The sequence below is a fragment of the Mollisia scopiformis genome (genome assembly GCF_001500285.1).
Source record: "Mollisia scopiformis unplaced genomic scaffold LY89scaffold_17, whole genome shotgun sequence".
In the NCBI taxonomy this organism is placed as follows: Eukaryota; Fungi; Ascomycota; class Leotiomycetes; order Helotiales; family Mollisiaceae; genus Mollisia; species Mollisia scopiformis.
This window is the reverse complement of record NW_017263597.1, coordinates 750,527-769,553: the sequence shown is the minus strand read 5'-3', so window position 1 is coordinate 769,553 and position 19,027 is coordinate 750,527. Positions and strand designations below refer to the sequence as shown.

At 47.1% G+C, this 19,027-nt stretch overlaps 8 protein-coding genes across 8 annotated transcripts; 6 read left to right on the top strand and 2 right to left on the bottom strand.

Annotated features, from left to right (window-relative positions):
• The first annotated feature begins 49 nt into the window (after window positions 1-49).
• On the top strand, window positions 50-1,808 carry LY89DRAFT_650202 (mitochondrial carrier). The gene is made up of 3 exons (XM_018212097.1): window positions 50-510; window positions 558-855; window positions 908-1,808. Exons 1-3 carry the CDS (start codon window positions 307-309, stop codon window positions 1,636-1,638), a joined length of 1,233 nt encoding a protein of 410 aa, XP_018068761.1. The 5' UTR covers window positions 50-306; the 3' UTR covers window positions 1,639-1,808.
• Window positions 1,809-2,101: 293 nt separating this feature from the next.
• LY89DRAFT_620853 (uncharacterized protein) lies at window positions 2,102-5,178 on the top strand (the record flags this gene model as incomplete). Its single annotated transcript, XM_018210927.1, has 2 exons — window positions 2,102-2,479; window positions 2,567-5,178. 2 exons carry the CDS (start codon window positions 2,102-2,104, stop codon window positions 5,075-5,077), a joined length of 2,889 nt encoding a protein of 962 aa, XP_018068760.1. The 3' UTR covers window positions 5,078-5,178.
• A 388-nt stretch (window positions 5,179-5,566) lies between these two features.
• Window positions 5,567-7,764, top strand: LY89DRAFT_620852 (nuclear control of ATPase protein-like protein). The gene is made up of 2 exons (XM_018210926.1): window positions 5,567-5,677; window positions 5,726-7,764. The coding sequence occupies exons 1-2, from the start codon at window positions 5,661-5,663 to the stop codon at window positions 7,695-7,697; spliced, it is 1,989 nt and encodes a 662-aa protein (XP_018068759.1). The 5' UTR covers window positions 5,567-5,660; the 3' UTR covers window positions 7,698-7,764.
• A 391-nt stretch (window positions 7,765-8,155) lies between these two features.
• On the top strand, window positions 8,156-9,622 carry LY89DRAFT_620849 (rab GTPase). Its single transcript, XM_018210925.1, has 3 exons — window positions 8,156-8,507; window positions 8,574-8,841; window positions 8,893-9,622. The coding sequence occupies exons 1-3, from the start codon at window positions 8,478-8,480 to the stop codon at window positions 9,210-9,212; spliced, it is 618 nt and encodes a 205-aa protein (XP_018068758.1). The 5' UTR covers window positions 8,156-8,477; the 3' UTR covers window positions 9,213-9,622.
• LY89DRAFT_671753 (uncharacterized protein) lies at window positions 9,417-10,626 on the bottom strand (the record flags this gene model as incomplete). The annotated part of the gene is made up of 2 exons (XM_018213237.1): window positions 9,417-10,117; window positions 10,170-10,626. The coding sequence occupies 2 exons, from the start codon at window positions 10,624-10,626 to the stop codon at window positions 9,417-9,419; spliced, it is 1,158 nt and encodes a 385-aa protein (XP_018068757.1).
• A 625-nt stretch (window positions 10,627-11,251) lies between these two features.
• On the top strand, window positions 11,252-13,813 carry LY89DRAFT_650193 (AAA family ATPase-like protein). The gene is made up of 3 exons (XM_018212096.1): window positions 11,252-11,738; window positions 11,939-12,984; window positions 13,036-13,813. Exons 1-3 carry the CDS (start codon window positions 11,291-11,293, stop codon window positions 13,774-13,776), a joined length of 2,235 nt encoding a protein of 744 aa, XP_018068756.1. The 5' UTR covers window positions 11,252-11,290; the 3' UTR covers window positions 13,777-13,813.
• Window positions 13,814-14,278: 465 nt separating this feature from the next.
• On the top strand, window positions 14,279-15,088 carry LY89DRAFT_686875 (uncharacterized protein). Its single transcript, XM_018215382.1, has one exon. The coding sequence runs from the start codon at window positions 14,491-14,493 to the stop codon at window positions 14,932-14,934; it is 444 nt and encodes a 147-aa protein (XP_018068755.1). The 5' UTR covers window positions 14,279-14,490; the 3' UTR covers window positions 14,935-15,088.
• Window positions 15,089-15,529: 441 nt separating this feature from the next.
• LY89DRAFT_137694 (DUF625-domain-containing protein) lies at window positions 15,530-18,803 on the bottom strand. Its single transcript, XM_018205289.1, has 5 exons — window positions 18,379-18,803; window positions 18,166-18,280; window positions 18,026-18,110; window positions 16,564-17,972; window positions 15,530-16,515 (listed from the first exon to the last, which is right to left on the bottom strand). Exons 1-5 carry the CDS (start codon window positions 18,496-18,498, stop codon window positions 15,623-15,625), a joined length of 2,622 nt encoding a protein of 873 aa, XP_018068754.1. The 5' UTR covers window positions 18,499-18,803; the 3' UTR covers window positions 15,530-15,622.
• Between the last annotated feature and the right edge of the window lie 224 nt (window positions 18,804-19,027).

The window sequence follows — 19,027 nt, the reverse complement described above, 5'->3', positions numbered from 1 at the left end:
ATATATTAGTGCCTACCTATCGACGGATACTTTGTAAACACCTTGCAAATGTTACGATTCCTTGTGCCCAATTTCTAGATAATATCAGACATTTGCACCTTGCAACGGCATTCATTTGTTGACCGAATATCAGCCTCTCAGCCTCGTCCCTAGTCCTGCATGAACACGGAGCTTCAAATAATTTGCCGATTTTGACGAAGTCCGAGAAGCTCTTTATTTTCTTTAGGGCCGACAAAACCTTCAACGGTAAACTTTCATTGAGAAGCTTCAGGCGACTCTACTGGAACACAGAGAGTGAGGAGGGCCATGTCCCTGGGTTCTCGAGTTGCTAGCCTGTTCTCCGGATCAACCAATACGCAGCAAGGCCGAGAAAAGTTGGACTTTGTTGATGATGGACTGCCAGCTGGGAAGCAGACTTTCGCAGATGTCAATTTGGGAATACCGGGGCTTGGGTCGGATACCATGGCATCGCAAACGGACGAAGAGGAGGGAAGGCCACCCTATCTACATGTAAGTTTAGCGCTTTCTGTCTACTGGAACCTTACTGATCTATATAGTCCATGATTGCGGGAGGACTGGGCGGAACGACTGGAGATCTTTTGATGCACTCTCTTGATACTGTCAAAACTCGTCAGCAAGGCGATCCGCATATTCCGCCGCGATATACTTCGATGTCATCCTCCTACGGTACCATCCTACGTCAAGAAGGACTGCGGCGGGGTCTCTACGGTGGTTGGCTGCCAGCTTTACTTGGATCTTTTCCAGGGACAGTGATCTTCTTTGGAACTTATGAATACAGCAAACGGCATATGATAGACGCTGGGATCACTCCTCAGTTTGCATATCTGTCCAGTGGTATGACTTTCCAGAATACAAAGTTTGACATTAGATTGCTAAGAGACTATAGGTTTTGTTGCAGACTTCGCTGCCTCGTTCATCTATGTTCCCTCTGAAGTTCTTAAAACCCGCCTTCAGCTACAGGGTCGATACAACAATCCCTTTTTCCAGTCCGGGTATAACTATAAATCAACTTCCCATGCTGCCAGGACCATCATTCGCCAAGAAGGCTTCTTTGCATTGTTCTACGGCTATAAGGCTACCATTTTTCGAGACCTCCCATTCTCCGCCTTGCAATTTGCATTCTACGAACAAGGCCAGAATTGGGCTAGGCAGTGGAAAAAAAGTAGGGATATCGGATTACCACTGGAACTGTTAACTGGTGCTGCTGCTGGAGGACTTGCTGGTGTGATTACTTGCCCATTGGATGTTGTCAAGACAAGAATCCAGACGCAAGTCAACCCAGCAGCGCGGGCAACATTCCAGAAAACTCCACAGAACTGTTCATCAACAAAGACGGATAGTTCCCCAATCAAGCAACAAATACGATCCATTTCCACCTCTTCACCTTCTACACATACGCCCCGACCCGGGTCCATAAAGCTCGACACGTCTTCGGTATTTACTGGGTTGAAAGTGATATACAGAACCGAAGGATTCGCTGGATGGTTCAGAGGTGTAGGACCTAGATTTGTATGGACAAGCGTACAAAGTGGATGTATGTTGTTCTTGTACCAAACAATATTGAGGAAGCTGGAAATTTACGCAGCTTCAAAAGAGGATTTGGAGTCTGCTCTGTAATGTATTGGACACCGTAAGGCAGGTCGGGTCAACAAGACAGGAACTGTAGGCATTTGTATATCCGGAGCATTGGGCGGCGTTAGCATGCATGCACATGAGGGATTGATAGACATTAGATCTTCACTTTGAACGAAGAAAAATATGGACAAGAGTCCCAACTCTGTTATGATATCCAAATCACAGGGAATATGCAACTTAAATTTATTTCTCTAAGTGTATGTAAATTCAAACCTAAGAATTATGACTGCCCTAGCTGATGCGGCTCCCGCATAAGTGTAAATCGCATGGTGTACGGCAGCCGAGATCCGTTGCATTAGTATATCGTTCGATATTAGCTGCAAAATCAATTCATATTTCCTTCAACTTCCACGAACTCGAGAACGCCTCACTCGGAGCTTGACATAGGCTATCGATCGCACCTAATGGGTCTCTCATAGTCTGCAATGGCAACACCATTTCCAAAATGCCCGCAAGCCTCCCAGTGCCTTCTAAAGGAGCACTTCGAGCTCTCCGAAATCTTGCATTGGGAACATCATGCACAGTTGCCATCAGCACAGGTCTGTTGACCGAGGATCGCCGACGTCGTATAAATACCGCTCGAGAGGTACATAACAACGCGAAGAAGCTCAAATCGGCAAGACGATATCATAGTGCAGGTGGTGTCACGATCGAAACTTTCGAAGAGCACGCCTTGAAGTACAGGGACGAAGCATTTTGGCTGCCAAGCAATGTACTGCGAGATACAGAAGCCGCTCTTCGGAGCGAGGGACGTGGAATCGACAAATTCGATGGGAGTATACTCCCGCCAAACGATATCTCTCCTTCAATCGCCTCTCCGCAAGTCTCTCCTCGAAATCTGCTGAGAAATAGATTCCCTGCGACTAGAAGATCTACAGGGCACGAACGAACCTCTATGGCACCTTTAAAGGCCCGGGTCCCGAAAGAACCCGCGATTGAGCAACCGGAACCGAGCAATGTTCAGATTGAGATCCCTTCAGACCTAGCAATACGTCTCAATGAAGCTCAATTGGACATTGTGGAAGCTACTACAAGATTCCTTGAAGTGCTCGACTCATCATTGGCTGTGAACAAAGCTACTCTCGATGACGATACCATAGAAACAGCGATTAGGCTTTACGGTGCTTGCAGAAAGCAAGATAGACTGGATTTGTGCGACAGCCTGTTCGAAACGGTACTTGCCCATGGACCGATAACTGAGAGTCAATTCCATTCCTTTGCCCCAGAAGATCTCATAGGGAGGCTTCTCAATCGCCGTCGTCCTGGAAGCACCAAGCTGGAGCCTGCTGAATTTAGGAGGGCTTCGTCTATATATCTCACCAAATTCAAGAACCAAGCAGAAGTCTTGTCCGAAAGCATGTTCTCACTTGGGCATAGGCTTTGCTCAGAAGCTGTTGAGTTGAAGTTAGATTCCTTTGTGCCGAGACTATTCTTTCGAATGGTGGCCAGTCGAGGTGACCGACCCGTTAAAGCTGTTCACCATCTCATCACTGCTGCTCGTCGACAGCGGCTTCACAAGGATGTCTTTCGTTATTTTCAGAACTACTACATCCAAACCTTTCCAACTCAAGAAGAGTTTGATGAAATCTGTATGATAACTGTTGATTCTACGTTGGAGCTTCAGCGACTGGATCTGGCCGAGCAAGTTCTGATGTCTGCTTCACAAATGGCTCAAGACCAAGCTCTCGTGATGTCGTGCCTCGTAATGATCAAGCTGTTAGAACGCGATTTCCGGTCACAAAGAGACATTGGCGGAACTCGAGCGCTCTTCGGTCGACTGGAAACCCTTTTGCCCAACACGCCGTATCCACACAGCGTATACGCCAGGATCATTCAATACTGTATTGAAGCTCGTGACAACGATGCGGCGATATTCTATCGCGACCAGCTGCAACAATCCTACGGACCCAGCAAAGAGGATGGTCGAATACATGCACACTTCGCGTTATCAAAGGCTTACGCTGGAGACTGGCTTGGTGTTGTGGAACTGTTTACCAAGGCTCAAAATGCGTCCTTCAATGATGTGGAAATGCTGAGTTCACGCTTCGTTCCCATCTTGACCGAGTATGAAAGGTCTCATTCGTTGACTGAGGTGGAGGATTATATCAGTTCTTTTGCCGCCCAGTTTGCTCTGAAGATGGATCTTCCATTGATGAACTTCATGGTAGAGGCCTATGGCAAAGCAGGAGAGTTGGGTTGTATGGTCAGATGGATTGACTGTGCCGTTGCTGATGGTTGTGCTGTGGACGCCAAGACAATAAACATCATATTGAAGAATTGCCATTACCGATGGAAATTTTCGTTCGAACAGGTATATCGAATATACCGGTTGATTCGTAAAGAAGGAGACAACTCTTCAAATCTGATCAACACTCATACGGTAGCGCTTCTGCGCCGAATTGCTATAGCAAGTGCACGAAATCCAGCCGAAGAAATGGAGCGTCTAAAACGATTCGACAAGCACTCTAGTAATCAAGATGGCATTTATCGATCATTGTGTACAGCTTTTTCGAATAACGATTTCGCCACAACTCTAGGAATATACAAGCGTGCTCAAACAAGGGAAGCTCATTTGGAATACAGGCACTTTGTCATTGCTGTTAAGGCGTCTTTAAGACTTCAGGACAACATACAAGAAACGGTCGAAATCATCAAAGAGGCTCGGCGAGGCGGTCTCGACGTAAAGCATGCTATTTCAGCTGTTTTTATAGATCAGGTCACAAGATGGTCAGAGGAGAGCCTGTCCATGGATCGTCTTATGGACTCCTGCTACAGTACGATCGCGGCGTTCGAGAATTCTGGTACAGAGATTCCTCTTCACGTTGTGACACATACAGCGAGTGCTCTTCAACAAGGTAGAATGAATCGGCAGGCAATTGATTTGTGGAACTCGTTGTCCTCACGACTCAAAATCGCGCCTTCATCTTTTGACCTGGCCAGTATCACCAGTCTACTTATGGCCTACATTGGACTCCAAGACCCAGCTGGTGTTCGATGGGCTGTTCACATGCTATCGGCCAACAAGATATTTCCCGACCGACAATTCAAACTCGCTTTGAATAATGCTCGGAGGAAGACAAATCGTATGCTGGAGTCGCAGCCGTGCTCAAACCAGGTCCACGAGTTTCTGGAATCACTCCTGGAAGGCTTGGAAAAAGTCAAAGCCATGAGGTTAAATGCCACAGAGGAGAAGGACCGAGTGAATATGAAGACCATCATGATTATTGAAAAGGCCATAGACGACCAAAAGGCAAGAGATAGAGGACAGGGACGAAGCGTTGTTGAGTCACCAAATGTGCAGCAACTAGTCAAGATGAAAACACCCGAGAACAGCTCCGAATCTGAGATGGCAGTATGGGCGGACGGGATTGAAATGATTCATGATGTAGATATTGATTCTGCTAAGCTGGCAAGCTGTTAACATATGAGTATATTTGTATATAGGAATATATCAATGTCTATGTGTCTGAAGAAACACCCACATGATGCAACATAAAACATGCCCTATGATTTCAGTGTACCTCCTGTTTATATGTTAGCTTGCCAGAAATATAGAAACATGCCACTTAAATTTGAAGAAAGTACATAACTAGAATCTGGAGAAAAGTCAAAGTCCGTCAGCAATTGAGCACTTTCAAGCTGCATAAGTTCTCTCCTCTTGGAGTTAAAGGATTATAAAATTAATGGTCCGTCAGCAATTGAACACTTTCAAACAGCATAAGTTTTGAAGTCAAAGTATTATAATCAAGTGGCAAGAAATTAACATATGATCGGGTACACTGCAGACAAGTATGCATGATTAGCCAAGTCTAAGATCTTATGCAGCTCCGGTGAAATGCAATAGGGCTCGTGACACCTGCAGCAAATCGGTCATCCTTGCTTCTGGTTGGCCCCTGCCAACTTTTCCTCACGTCATTGTTTATTTCCTTTGGTTATTCGAGACTTTCAACGTCCTGCGTGCTCGAGCAATACAACCTTGATCCATCAATGTGATCAGCCTCGGAATGTCGATTGTTGCTGAGTATGGCTTCTCCGTCGGTTGTAGTCTACATTGCTAAAATTCTTCAAGTCAGGTACGGCGCGTCGACAGCCAACTCGACCGCGTTCATCTAGTTCCACGAGCAACACAAGATGGTTTTTCCACCGAACAGAATCGCAGAGTCTCTTCTTCCCCTCGAATACTTGAGCTTCAAAGCATCGTGAAAGCCTTTTCGACTACGTCCTCGTCCAGCCCACTTTTGTCATCATGGCGCATTTCGACATTGCTGAAGCAGGCGGAACTTTCGGAGGTTGGGGTAGAGAGTGAGGACGATGAAGTGACGAGAAATTACGAGTCCGAGCTCGAATGGCTGCTTGTGAGCAAGGCTACAGTGCAGACCTATGGTCTGCTATTGAACACTCTGCTGGAACAGACAATTCCACTCAACGATGATATATGGTATTGGGACGAAGTGCTTGGATCATATACATATACCAGTCTATATACGGTTCAGACGTCACCATTAAGATTCTGGGCATGGTCGAAGGATATATACAGCGATACCAGACGTAGACTCGCAAGGCTAGGAGAAGGTCCAGAGGACGCTATTTCTGCGAGAGATATTGGGACAAGCCTTACGGACCAATGGAAGCAATTTTACGGGCTTGTCAGAGAGAGTATCCGCGAGAGGTCAATTGCGGATATTCAACGGAGGGTACTTTCGCCTATTGCTCTTTGCCGTTCCCAAGCACGACATAATCAAGCTCGTCTAAGAAGATTACGAGAAATGGGTGCAAGCGGGTTGGGCGTGCTCATGGACGAAGGCCTAAGTTTTGATATCAACGATGAAAGCTCCGAGACGGCAAAAACGGAAGAGAATGATAGCCATGAATGGAAAGTGGTTGTGGAGAGAAGCGTGGCTTTGATGGATACAGTTCTCAGAAATGTCACCACTCTCGAAACCGGCGTTTCTGATTTCGAGGATACTGTCTTTGCCACTGTTGAGGACGACCCAGAGATCTCGGTCAGAGATGACGGTGCTCAAACTTCCAGACCAGCAAAACTTAGTACTCGACTACAACACATCCTCGAGGTCCACGTCCCAAATCACATAACATCTTCTCAGAAGCTAGTCTCACTATATGGACGGCCTCCAAGACTCGTTAGGTACTGGCTTCCAGCAAGTCTACTATTACTCTCTTCTTCGACCCTTCTGCGAATATTCGTCCACAGACGTTCAGAGATTGTTGAAGGGATCAGAGACTTTGGAGCAACAGTCCGAGACTTCTGGTTTAATTGGGTCATCGAGCCTGTTAAGAAAATCATTCGGACCATTCGGCATGATAAAGACAGTGAGGTTGCCATCATGAGCAAAGAGAGCCTGAAGGGTGACAGGGACAGTCTTGAACGCATGGTTGTGGACTTTGCTACAGACAATCCACAGTCCGCCGTCGGAGTTAGCAATTTGAGCGAGGCTCAAATTTCTGAGATTCGAATGAAAGTCAAGGAAGGTGATCTGACGCCTGTACTCCGTGCATACGAGAAGGATCTACGACAACCATTCATGGGCACCGTTCGTGGTGACCTTGTCCGAACTCTCCTTATTCAAGTGCAAAAGACCAAAGTCGATGTTGAAGTCGCCATCAGTGGCATTGACGCACTGCTCAAGAGCCAGGAGCTGGTCTTTGGATTTGTGGGTCTCACTCCAGGTGTGCTGGTCTGTGTTGCGGCATTCCGATACCTTGGAGGAGTATTTGGCAACCGGAAGGGAGTCAAACAAGGCCGAAAAGCCGGACAGACTATCCGTGTGCTTCGAAATATCGATCGAATACTTACACTAGCAACTCCAACTCAGAACAACCTTCTCTCATACAAGGACCACGGCTTGTTGCTTTGCGAAGTTCATGTGCTGCGCAAGCGTGCCCATCGACTGTTCCCTGGCGAGATTGAAAGGGAATTCCTTGAGGACGTCGCTGACCTCTGCAACATAAATAGTGGTATTCAAGCACAATTAAAAGTCCTTGAGAGGATCAGATGGGGTTATGCAAAATGGCTGAGATGAGGCTCAAAAGCTTCAGTAAATAAGTACCAAAATGTAAATATCAACAATAACAGCAAAAGCATCTCCCAAAATGACGTAGTATGACTGTAAAACATTACCTGCAGGTATGAGTGAATGAGTAATATGAAACGGGTTATCAAAAATTTATGAAGCAATTTCATGCTGTTGCTCTCTCCATCTATGAAATTCCTTGCCGATTTTGGCGCTCGAGAACACCAAAATGTCCTATACTAACTCCAACATTGCACACTACTACAAAGTCTGTTTCTAATTAGACTTTAGTTTTAATTTATCAAGAAGGCTTTCTACGTTCTCATTAAAAATATTAAGTATAAACTTAGTTTATTATGCGCAATACTTTACATTTTGCGAATGTGAGTCCTGTCGCAAAATCGGCCACGAATTTCACCGATGGAGAGCTGCTCTCTCAAACTCCTTCCTTCCACAATTTGGCGAGAACACGAGGCGCAAGGCGCTACCGGCGAGGCAACTTCCTGTCAATCATTACCAGAACAAGCACTCTCACAGAACACACAACCATCCCGCCGACAACCAACTTACAACCACGGAAGACTCGAATTGCGGCTGCAGCTCTCCTCTCGTCTCACACGAACCCGCGCAACAAAACGTTTCTCCGATTGTCGTCATCTTCTCCGCAACTTCTTCCAGGCCGCCAGTCCACGCTGATCCTCCCTGCATACCAGTACTCACTGGCAGTAGACTATCTACGTCTCTTCGAACCTTTCCTTTCCTTCCATACATTCCGCGACCAATTTCGAGATGGCCGGGTCGCGTAATTATGATTTCCTGGTCAGTCTCACCCCCGAAAAAGCCTGTATGAAAGTAGCGGACCAGAACTGACAAGAAATATAATAGATCAAGTTGCTATTGATCGGTGACTCTGGTGTGGGCAAGTCATGCTGTCTCCTTCGATTTAGTGAGGATTCCTTCACCCCGTCCTTCATCACCACAATCGGTATCGATTTCAAGATCCGGACGATCGAGTTGGATGGAAAGAGGGTCAAGTTGCAGATATGGGATACAGCGGGACAAGAGCGCTTCAGAACCATTACGACTGCCTACTACAGAGGTGCTATGGGTATATTACTGGTCTATGACGTTACCGATGAGCGTTCCTTCAACAGTATGCACTTTCTGCCCCAAATATTAGTTCCCACTTTAACATCTGATTTAGACATCCGGACCTGGTTCTCGAACGTCGAGCAGCATGCAACAGAGGGCGTCAACAAGATTTTGATAGGAAACAAGTGTGACTGGGAAGATAGACGTGTAGTTTCAACTGAACGAGGTCAACAACTGGCAGACGAGCTCGGCATCCCGTTCCTTGAAGTTTCAGCAAAGAGCAATATCAACGTGGAAAAGGCGTTTTACAGCTTGGCGGCAGATATCAAGAAGAGAATCATCGATACCGCAAAGATAGATCAATCGAGCCCTGCAGGTGTAGATGTTGGTGCGCAAGGAAGTGGAAATGGACTTGGAGGGAAGTGCTGCTAGATGGTGAATGGCTGTTTGTGTAAGGTCTCCTTTTGTTTGTCTAAGAGCACTTTATGGGTGGAGTTTGGTCATATCAAATGGTATTACAAATTCAAGGCTTCTCCTTGCCTCTCAGGGTTGTGCATTTCGATGGGTTGGGGGAACGATTGAGATGAACGCGGAAGTCAATAGAGAGAAGTATATGCGAGTTATTCGAGGCTTGAGTTACCATAATATTTCTGCATTAACGATAGGTGGTGGCTCGTCCTCTGCTCTTATATCCTGTTGTATATGTAACGGACGACAATGCCATTCCCTCACAAATCTCCGAGCTTCATGTGAGTCCTTGAAGGTTATTATAAACCGCCCAGGGCCGTCGTAGGTACGACGTCCTCCAAGTTTACCCCTTTTCTGAGTAACTGAATTGTCGCCTTCCTCCCGAGCCTTATTCTGAATTCGAATAATCGAGGTTCGTCTATCCCCAGCTAAGTTCCAATGCATGTTGCGACGCTTCCCATCCTGCCTCAAGGCATCCGCAACATCTCCATGCGTAATGTGTGAACGGTCAGTCGTGAACAACACCATGTGCTGTGCTTTAGCCTCCTTGCTCGCCACAGCTACTGGCCCTCCTTCATTGATCAATGTTTGTACACGGGTGCTGTACGGTCGAGACAGCATCCTCATGGATAATTTGACAAATCCTGGGACGAGTGAGAAGCTCTTGAGCAAACTTTGCACGTTCTCCTCTTCTTTCAGATATCCTGGTGGCAATGGGAAACGAGCTTGTTTCTGGGTTTGCTCGAGTCTGGTTAAAGTGTGGAGCCGCATGGTTTGGTCGAGGTAGGCTCTGGCTGCGGCATCGCTGCTGAAGAGGAGGAAATAGCTGCCCAATGGTTCGAAGCTTTTGTTGTCTCGACTGGGTATAACTATGCAATGTGAGCACTAGAGCGGGAATCTAAATAGGACTACCAAGCATACCTTTCAGCAGGCCACTCTTCCAACCCTCGATATGCTCTCCTTTAGGACTGATCCTGAAGAAGTCGCTTTCCTCAAGGTTTTTGCTACAGGCGTTCAACACTAACACACTGGGCCCTTTCGGGCTCTGCTCATCCTCTAACATAGTCTGCCGCATCCCCTCTCGTAATTGAGAGATATTTGTAACTGGTGTGTACTCCGTTGGAAGGGTAGCGGGGTTGAGAGGGTCTGGTTGAGGGATCTGGTTATAAGTATCGATTTTTTCCTCCGGATAGTCGCCAACATTGATGTCAGGAGTCCAATTGAAAGCAGGCAACTTGTCCAGTCTCTGCTCTGCTAATGTTTGCTCTGAGGACTTTGCGAGCATCTCCTCCGGGAACAGTTCGTCGAAGAGTGATAATGCAGAATCGCTCTTCGGCCAATGGGGTTTGGGTCTTCCAGGCCTCTTCCTCTGCTGCATGTTTGTAGGCCGGCTGCTTGGTTCTGGTTTGGTCCGTCCATTTGACTGCGGTTTTTTGGGGGGAGACAGCCTCGACGCAGACAGCTTCCTTCGCATCCCATCTAATCGTTTTTCAAGCCTTTGTATATTCACCGCTCCACGGTCCGTGTTACTTTGTACGCTGGTCGAAGTATTGAAGTGTAATGGGGTGTATGTGCTTGTCCTTTTGGGCTTTCCCTCAGACGTCGTCGCAGCATCATTGTCCGACTCGGTGGGAGGAATATCTGTAGTCTTAGGGAGCGGTCCTCCTGCATGTTCTAGTTTAAACCACTTCAGTCTCAGCATGCCTCGTTCCTTGACCCGTGGGGGATAGACTCGAGGTTGTGGCTTGCTGTCTGTCGAATTGAAGGCTCGTTGAACCACAGCCAGTTGATATGCGCTCCATGCTGGCAATAAGAACTGCGGAGGCAAGCGCGTCAACGGCATGAATGTTGTACAATTGGCATGCTCTGGAATGCTGGATGATGGGAAGTTGGTAGAAGCTGGCGCGTCCGCATTAGGAGAGCTTCGAGCTCGAACTTTTGGCGAGCCACACTTTTCCTACGGTCAGAAGCCGAATTCTTTTAACGAATTTTGATATTGCAACACCAACCATGCGAATTCATCTCAAGATTCACCAAACACCATGTCGAATAGTCAGGATACGCAGAAAACCCTGGAGGTTAAGATACGACCTTATTCCAATCAAAGCAACCAAGAGCGTCCAGATCAGAAGGGAGTGTCACGTGTCCACCTCTGCAGAGATGCACTTCTGGACTTGAAGCTGGATTCTGGAAAGCCATGTTACCTTTGGAAGACAAACGAGACCGAGCATCAGCGAAAAGAAGCTGTGGTGTGGCTGACCACTGAGAAATCTCTCAGCAAGAAGGTCATTCAGATGTCGAAGACCTTCCAAGATTTGTGCGGCTTTAAACTAGGAGAAGACTTGATAATCAAAGCTACTGGAGTTCCATATGTAGCATCAGCGGAATCCATTATATTGAGAGATGTCACAGCCCAAGAGGTCGATGCAACTCCAGAGTTAGGCGAGGATGATAAACCTCACTGGGAATGGTTCTTGAGAGAAAGTCTTTGTAAGTTATATTCTTCCCTTCACTTATCTACATCTACGTTGGCTTGTAACTACACTCTCATATATCTACTAAGTACAATCTTTTGATGCCTCTTCAACCGAGTTACTATATCTACCAAGTGTTCGTCTTGATGTCGAAGAAGGATCCTTACTTCGATGGTTTCTTCGTACTATCTCAAATGACCTGCTAACAAGCCACAGCTCGTGCGGAAGATATATTCCCTGGTATGACATTCAAGAACCTGTCTCTACGAGGTCCCAAGCGAACTTTTGTTGTCGACTTCGTAAATGGAAAACCAAGCGGACTTGGCAAATACGAAGAGAGTTCATCTGTGAAGATCTCTAGCATCGTAAATACACCTTCTCAACCTGGAATGAATGGAAGCTCGGCCCAACTTGAAATCGTGGATATCGCGGGCATCGACCAAGCATTGAAGAAGCTCAACCGATTTCTGAGCAATTTCGACCGGCAGTTCAAGTTCACATGGGCACAGCGCTCATGCGCGGTACTTCTCCATGGCGGCCATGGCACTGGAAAGACTTTCATCATAAACAAAATCACTATGTCAGGCTGGGCGAAGAATGTCATGCGCTTGGATAGTGATGTCAAGCCTGCGACGATTCGGACAGTTTTCAAGAATGCAAAGCTCGATCAACCCAGCATCATTGTAATTGATGAGCTGGAGTCGATTGTCTCGAAAGAAGATTCTCTTTCTCAGAGCCTGGCGAAGGCTCTGGGAGAAGAGTTGGACAAGCTTGCTGAGAGCGGCTCTGGAGACTCGTTGCCACGAGTTCTGGTTGTAGCAGCTACACTTGATATCAGCAGCATACCAATAGCCTTGAGAAAGAGAGGAAGATTCCAGACGGAAATCTTGCTACCTATTCCAGACGCCGCGGCACGAAAGGCCATTCTGAAATCTCTTTCAGCACCAATCGCACCAGAGACTCATGACGAATTACTTAACCGTCTAGGAGACAGGACACACGCGTACACTGCAGAGGATCTGGTGTCACTACTAGACGCTGCATGCGAAATTGCGGAAGAGAAAGTAGAACACAACGAGGAAGCTTCAATGGATGAGAAATACTATTTGTCACAAGACGATATTGAGCAGGCTCTTCTCGTTGTTAGACCTACTGCCATGCATGATATTACGCTCAAACCACCGAGTGTGAGATGGGACGAGATTGGAGGTCAAGACGTTGTGAAGAAGGCTCTTCGCCGAGCCGTTGAAACACCTTTACTAGTGAGTAGACTTCTTCAGAGCAGACTCGTCCATATAATTGACTTAAGGCAGTACCCCGAGCGAATGAAGAGAATTGGTGCAGCACCGAAGAAAGGATTGCTTCTCTACGGCCCACCTGGATGTTCCAAAACACTCAGTGCCCAAGCTATGGCTACCGAGATTGGATTCAACTTCTTCGCCGTCAAAGGAGCTGAGTTGCTCAACATGTATGTTGGAGAATCCGAACGTGCTGTTCGAGATATTTTTGCACGGGCACGAGCAGCAAGCCCAAGCATTATCTTCTTCGATGAAATAGAATCCATTGGCAGTAAGCGAGAACGAGGAGGGAAGACAAATAACGTCAATGTTCTCACTACCTTACTGAATGAGATGGACGGAATCGAGACTTTGAAGGGTGTCACTGTTCTGGCAGCTACGAATCAACCGCAAGCTCTGGATTTGGCATTACTTCGCCCTGGACGATTCGACAAGCTACTCTACGTCGCTCCTCCAGATCTTGCTGGCCGTGAAGAGATCCTTCGTGTCAAGCAGAGGAAGATGGATTTCGCAGACGATGTCAATATCCCCGAACTCGCCAAACTTACTGATGGTTACTCTGGAGCAGAATTGGTTGGTATTTGCCAAACCGCTTGCGATGATGTGATTGAGAAATGTGAACAGACTGGCGAGGAGTTACAGGTGCATATGGAGGACTTCTTGAATGCTATCAAATACGTCAAGAAGCAGATCACTCCAGCATTGATTTGGGGTTACGAGCAGTGGGCTGCTGGTGCAAGAGGGACTTTGGAGTAGATTAGTTGTGTGTTCATACCCAGGAATAGAAACCGCGTTGAACTGCTCATGCTTCTCTCGCTCGTTATTCTTCTACCGTAAAAGCTGGGATATGAGATATGTTGTTTTGCAATCCAAAGTGATGTTGAACAGTTATGTTTGAGAAGGAAGATGCTTCGAGATGGAAGGGGATTTAAGTCGTTCTTACATTATGCCATCCTTCATGTCGGACTTCTCACTTGGTACTTAGCCCAGTTATATTGTCCCACAAATTCTGCAACAATATTGCCCTACATGCCAATGTCCAAAGTGCGTAGGATCTAGATCCCCCAACCGCGATTTTGGCGGCTCAATGTCCAGAATACGGAAAACCCACCAAGACGAAGTTTAGGATCTGTTCTCTTCTGAAACGAGGGCCGTCGATTTAAGTATTCGAAGACGCCACCGATACGATAGAACTACTTACTCCAGATCCTGGGCAGATCTTGTATCTGCCAACGGACGCCCCACTTATATTATAATCTCACTTGCATATCTCCAGCTTCTTTCCTGCACGTCCAACTGTTCAGCTTAAAGCATAGCCTCACCGTTCAGCCAATCAAACAACCTGGGAACAGTTACATCTCGTCTACCTTCAAACCAACGACGTCGATTTAAACCTCCGCCTTTCCTCCTTTCTAGCTTCCACCTCCTCATCTTAACTTCTACATTCTCACCCAACAAACAAATCCCACAATGCCTCACGCAACCTCACCCCCAGACACAGCCGCAATAGACGACTGGGAATCAACCCCATCTCCCGACCCACCAAACCGCCGCACCATGGCCTCGGATCGAGAAACTCAAGAGTTTATCTCCCCCGTACCATGCACCTGGGACGTCCCATTAAGCAAAGAAAAGATCGAGAAGCTGAAATTGGGGTGTAGACCGCGGGATATGGATGACAAATGGTTTGTGTTTGCGAGCGAGGAGTGGAATGGGACTGTTCGGGTGCATTATTTTAGGAGTTGGACGGGGAAGAAGTGTTACGAGTTGGTGGTGGAGGTGGGGGATGATGGGGACGGGAGGGTTAAGGAGTTAGTGTTTGAGACGCGGCTTGGGGATGAGAAGGAGGCGAAGGAGATGGTTTTTGGGGTTTCTAGGTCGGTTTTGGAGGTGTACTTCGGTGAGGGTGTGTGAGAGAGTGAGTAGTAGGTGGAATATTGTTCGGTGAGAAGATTTTTCCTCTGAATGTCCCAACCCAAGTCCCAACTTCAGGAGCCGAAGAAACTTCTGTTCGGGACGTACAATGAATTTGAATTATGTGAGACTTCACTTCCCGAAAATGCGGGGCCCCATATCCACAAGAATAGGATCAGTAGGACATTAAATAGGAATACGGAGACTCGGGGTAAGTAATTGTCCGTGTGCCAGCCTAAGAATCTGGACTACACCTTCATTTGATTAGTTTTATCACTTGAGATTTCGTTTATGCGTGGTGATGCGATGGTCGAGTGTTTTCATTGTCCGAGGTGTGATACCGACAATAGCGATTATTCACTTATTTCACAAACGACAAATACAAGAACACAAAAAATCTGTGCTCGGATTCATTGGTACCACGTCGCAAGACGCAGTCGGTATCTTCTTTCTTCCATAATCTCATGTCCACGCATCGCCTTTCTATAATACAAGCTACGTAGCAAGCAGACCGTGGTTCGTGATGAGCTCCATGATCAGATGCTCCATATGGTTCATGGTCCCTCTGGGCTGAGCAAAAAGCCGTCTTAATCTCTCATAATAACAACATTCAACAATCATCCATTGACGCCAAACACCGCCTGAAAGCGCCACCAAATTTGCTTCACGCCTGTACTGTTTTCGATTCTCAACTTCCGTCGTCACCAGCAGGACTATCACCACCAGTTTTGATTGCTGGAGAGATGCTGATAGCAATCTTGTTGGACTTGCTACCAGAACCGCCGTTATGTGGTGAGGCATTGAAGCTCTTCTTTCTTCTTAACACACTGCTGGAATTCGAGACTACAGAGGCAGAGTTCATCGAGTTACGGCGCTTTGGATGAGAAAGCTTACTCATCTCGTCTTCGTCCTCATCTTCTCGACGTCGTTTCTCAGATAGCTTTTCAGGAGGGTTGAGTGTCGCCGCTGACATTATAGGTGTTACGGTGGTTTTGCCGCCTTTCGGGGGTGTATTTTCGTCAGAGGCTGCGGATAACTCCACCTCCATATTCTCATTCTCCTCATCCGATGGGTAATCAACCAATGGTTTAGATAAAGGTGACGCGCCATTGACCGATGCTCTACTCCCCACTCCCTTCGCTGCTTCGTCCTCATCATCCGAAGTGTTAAAGTACTCCTCTTCTTGCGCATCCAGATCCTTAATACCAGATTCCCATCTACTGCCTCGGCCTGCTTCAGGTCTCTTGGGAGAATCGTCCGTGTCTAGGAAAGAGGATTCCAAACTTGGCGCAAATCCTTCGCTTTGGTCGTATCTCAGGATAAAGTTGTTGAATGTTTCTACGTAGGTAATTTCCTTCAACGTGTCTCGGTAATTCTCAACAAGATGAGTGATGATGCTCTTGACCTGTTCCTTCTTGATAAACTCGAACAGCTCTAGACATGCAGAGTTTAAGAGATTATCACGCGGCATCGTCTCAACTACTATATTCAAGATCGGCTCGAAAAGTTTAGCCTGAGTCATCTGTTGATTATAGAATTCATCTTGCAGGCCAACCAAGTTGCGGAAGAACTTCAGCGCAGCTATAAATAATTAGTTGAGATAAACCAAAACAATATGGGCGCACTTACTCAGCTTCAAATACTTCTCTGGGCTAGAGAGAAGTTGGGCGATTCTTTGGCCTAACTTCTCCGATAAGACGAAGTACTTGCTATGGTGCGTGTGTTGGCGGACGAAGAAACAGAGAATCTCGATAAGATAGATGAACAAGGAGACTTGATGGACGCTGAAATCCATATTGTCGCGATCCTTCAAATCAACTAAGGGCTTGAACAACTTTTTTGCGGAATCGTCATAGAAATCCTTGACAAATTCGGCTTGCTGTGGATCAGGTAGCGGTCGGATTCTAGCGAATTCACCGTTGGCTTGCTTCATTCCTTCTGTAGGCGAGGCTTGTGAACCTGGATCCAGGAGTACCTTGATCGCGTCGGCGATCGAAGCTTTAACACCAAGGTCGGCTTCAACGAGGAGGAGATCGATCAGAGAATCTGTCAAAGGGGTTTGTTTCTCGTTCAGTTGACGGAAGATAGTCTGGCGAATCATGTGAGGATCATGGTCGATCATGGACACAAGGACATCAGTAGCTCCAACTCGAACTCCCACATCGCTGTGACGCAATGCAAAATTGATTACTGAGAGCAGGCCGTGACCCAGGAAGTTGTTGTACAGCTGTTGTCTAGCTGGTTGCTGCAAATTCTTGGCAATTGCGCAACATTGCTGGATAAACAATACCGCCTCTTTCTTGCGATCCTGATCCGTCTCGAGAGGGCCAAAAACACCGAAAAGCTCCTTGAGAAACGCTGGATTAGTCTGTAAATGCTGAACAATATCGACCTGGTTGAAGAATATCAAAGAATTAAGTACGGAGAAAGTAGGATCGTCCAGGATCCGGGCAAGCACCACATCCTTAAGGTACTGTAATCGATATGTAGCATGGATCTTCTTCCGCACGGAGTCGTCGTCGATTCGAACCACCTCTTTGTATCTTCCTTCCTTTCCAAGCCAGTGCCTATGGTTGGCTTTATGGCTAGGGAAGTCAGGATCATATTCCAGGGCTCCCACTACTCCAAGAACCAGATCGTCGGTGACCGCGAGTTCAATGATAGCAGTATCGTTGAGTAGAATCAAGGTTTTCATAATGTTGCAAAGCTTATGTAAACTTGCTAGATCCTCCATATCCTCGGCCATCTCCACCAGTGGTATTAACTTTTGTATGTAGTCTTCCGCGATAACATACTTCGTCAAGGCTTCTCTTCCCGGATTTGTGTTGTGGAGGCTGCGCATTTGCATTTCTATCTCGGGTAGAGTTGCGAGGCTGGGCGAAGGTAGGTTTATAGAGTTGCCGAAGGAGTCTATGGCGATATCGTCCGACAATGCATCATCTTGAGGGCTTAGCGCTGTGTGCATGTTCTGACTGCTATAAGACATACCTGGTCCACCCATTGCTAGTAGCTGCTGCTGAATGCTGTTCACGAATTTCCTGACATTGTTAGCGTGCGCACGCAGCTGGTAGCAAGAGGTAGTAAGACTTACCAGACCGAAGCACACCCGTCTGATTCCTGGAAACTCAAGGCCATATCAACGCCGGTGGTCGGCTCAGTCCACACAATAAGGGTATCTGGTGGCGTGCATTAGCCTCGGCCCAGCAACATCACCATGAAATGTATATATACCTTGCTGCTTCTGGAAGCCATCTTCTTTGCAGATTCGAGTCTCTAAAAGCATACGATCTGGATGGTCTTCAGATGTGACGATGACCCGTGGCTCTTCTTGGCGGCTGCTTTCATTCTGAAGCGCGATTGAGTCAGCTTAAAGGGTTCGGCACAAGAAGATGAAATACGCAGTTGGGAATACCGCGCGCATCACCGCAGATTGTTGGCACGTACAAATAAAAAGGTCGCTGTGCAGAAGCCGGTGCCCCTATCGAACCAGTCATTGTTGCGCAACTCGTAGACCTTGACCCTCTTCTTGTCGTTTGGCGGATTGGGCACCGCTTGTGCCATCATCAAAGGTTGTAACTCCCCCTCTAAGTCTTCGGTGGAGCAATTCAAGATGTCTGGGGCGATGTTCAGGTGGTCTTGAAGGGACAGTGTCGTGACGCTGGTGAAAGCCACTTTCGGATCTGCCTAGTGGCACGAGACAGGTTTGGAGGACGTGTCGAGGGCAGTCCCTATGCAGAGCGATTATGATGACCGAGGCGACATGTATTAGACGCTTCGTGTTCTGCAGATACGTCGTGCTGCGGTCTTCGTTGGGTGTTGATTTTGACGTCTCGACACAGGTCGTGAGATCTTGATCGCGACTCCGAAGACGCTAGTGGCGCCGACCTCCAACCTTGCCTTACTAAACGGGAGCCGCGCGAGAACGAGGAAAGTTACCAGATGGGAAGATCCGTCGAAACACTCAATGTCAAGTATGGTACTCAGGTACACTGCCAATGTTCGTCTTTAGGTTCGCGATCAAAACAATGTTATCTTCGTCCCATCTGCTGGAATTCTCATCAGTTGAAGAAAGTCACGTGCGAGAAGTACCGAC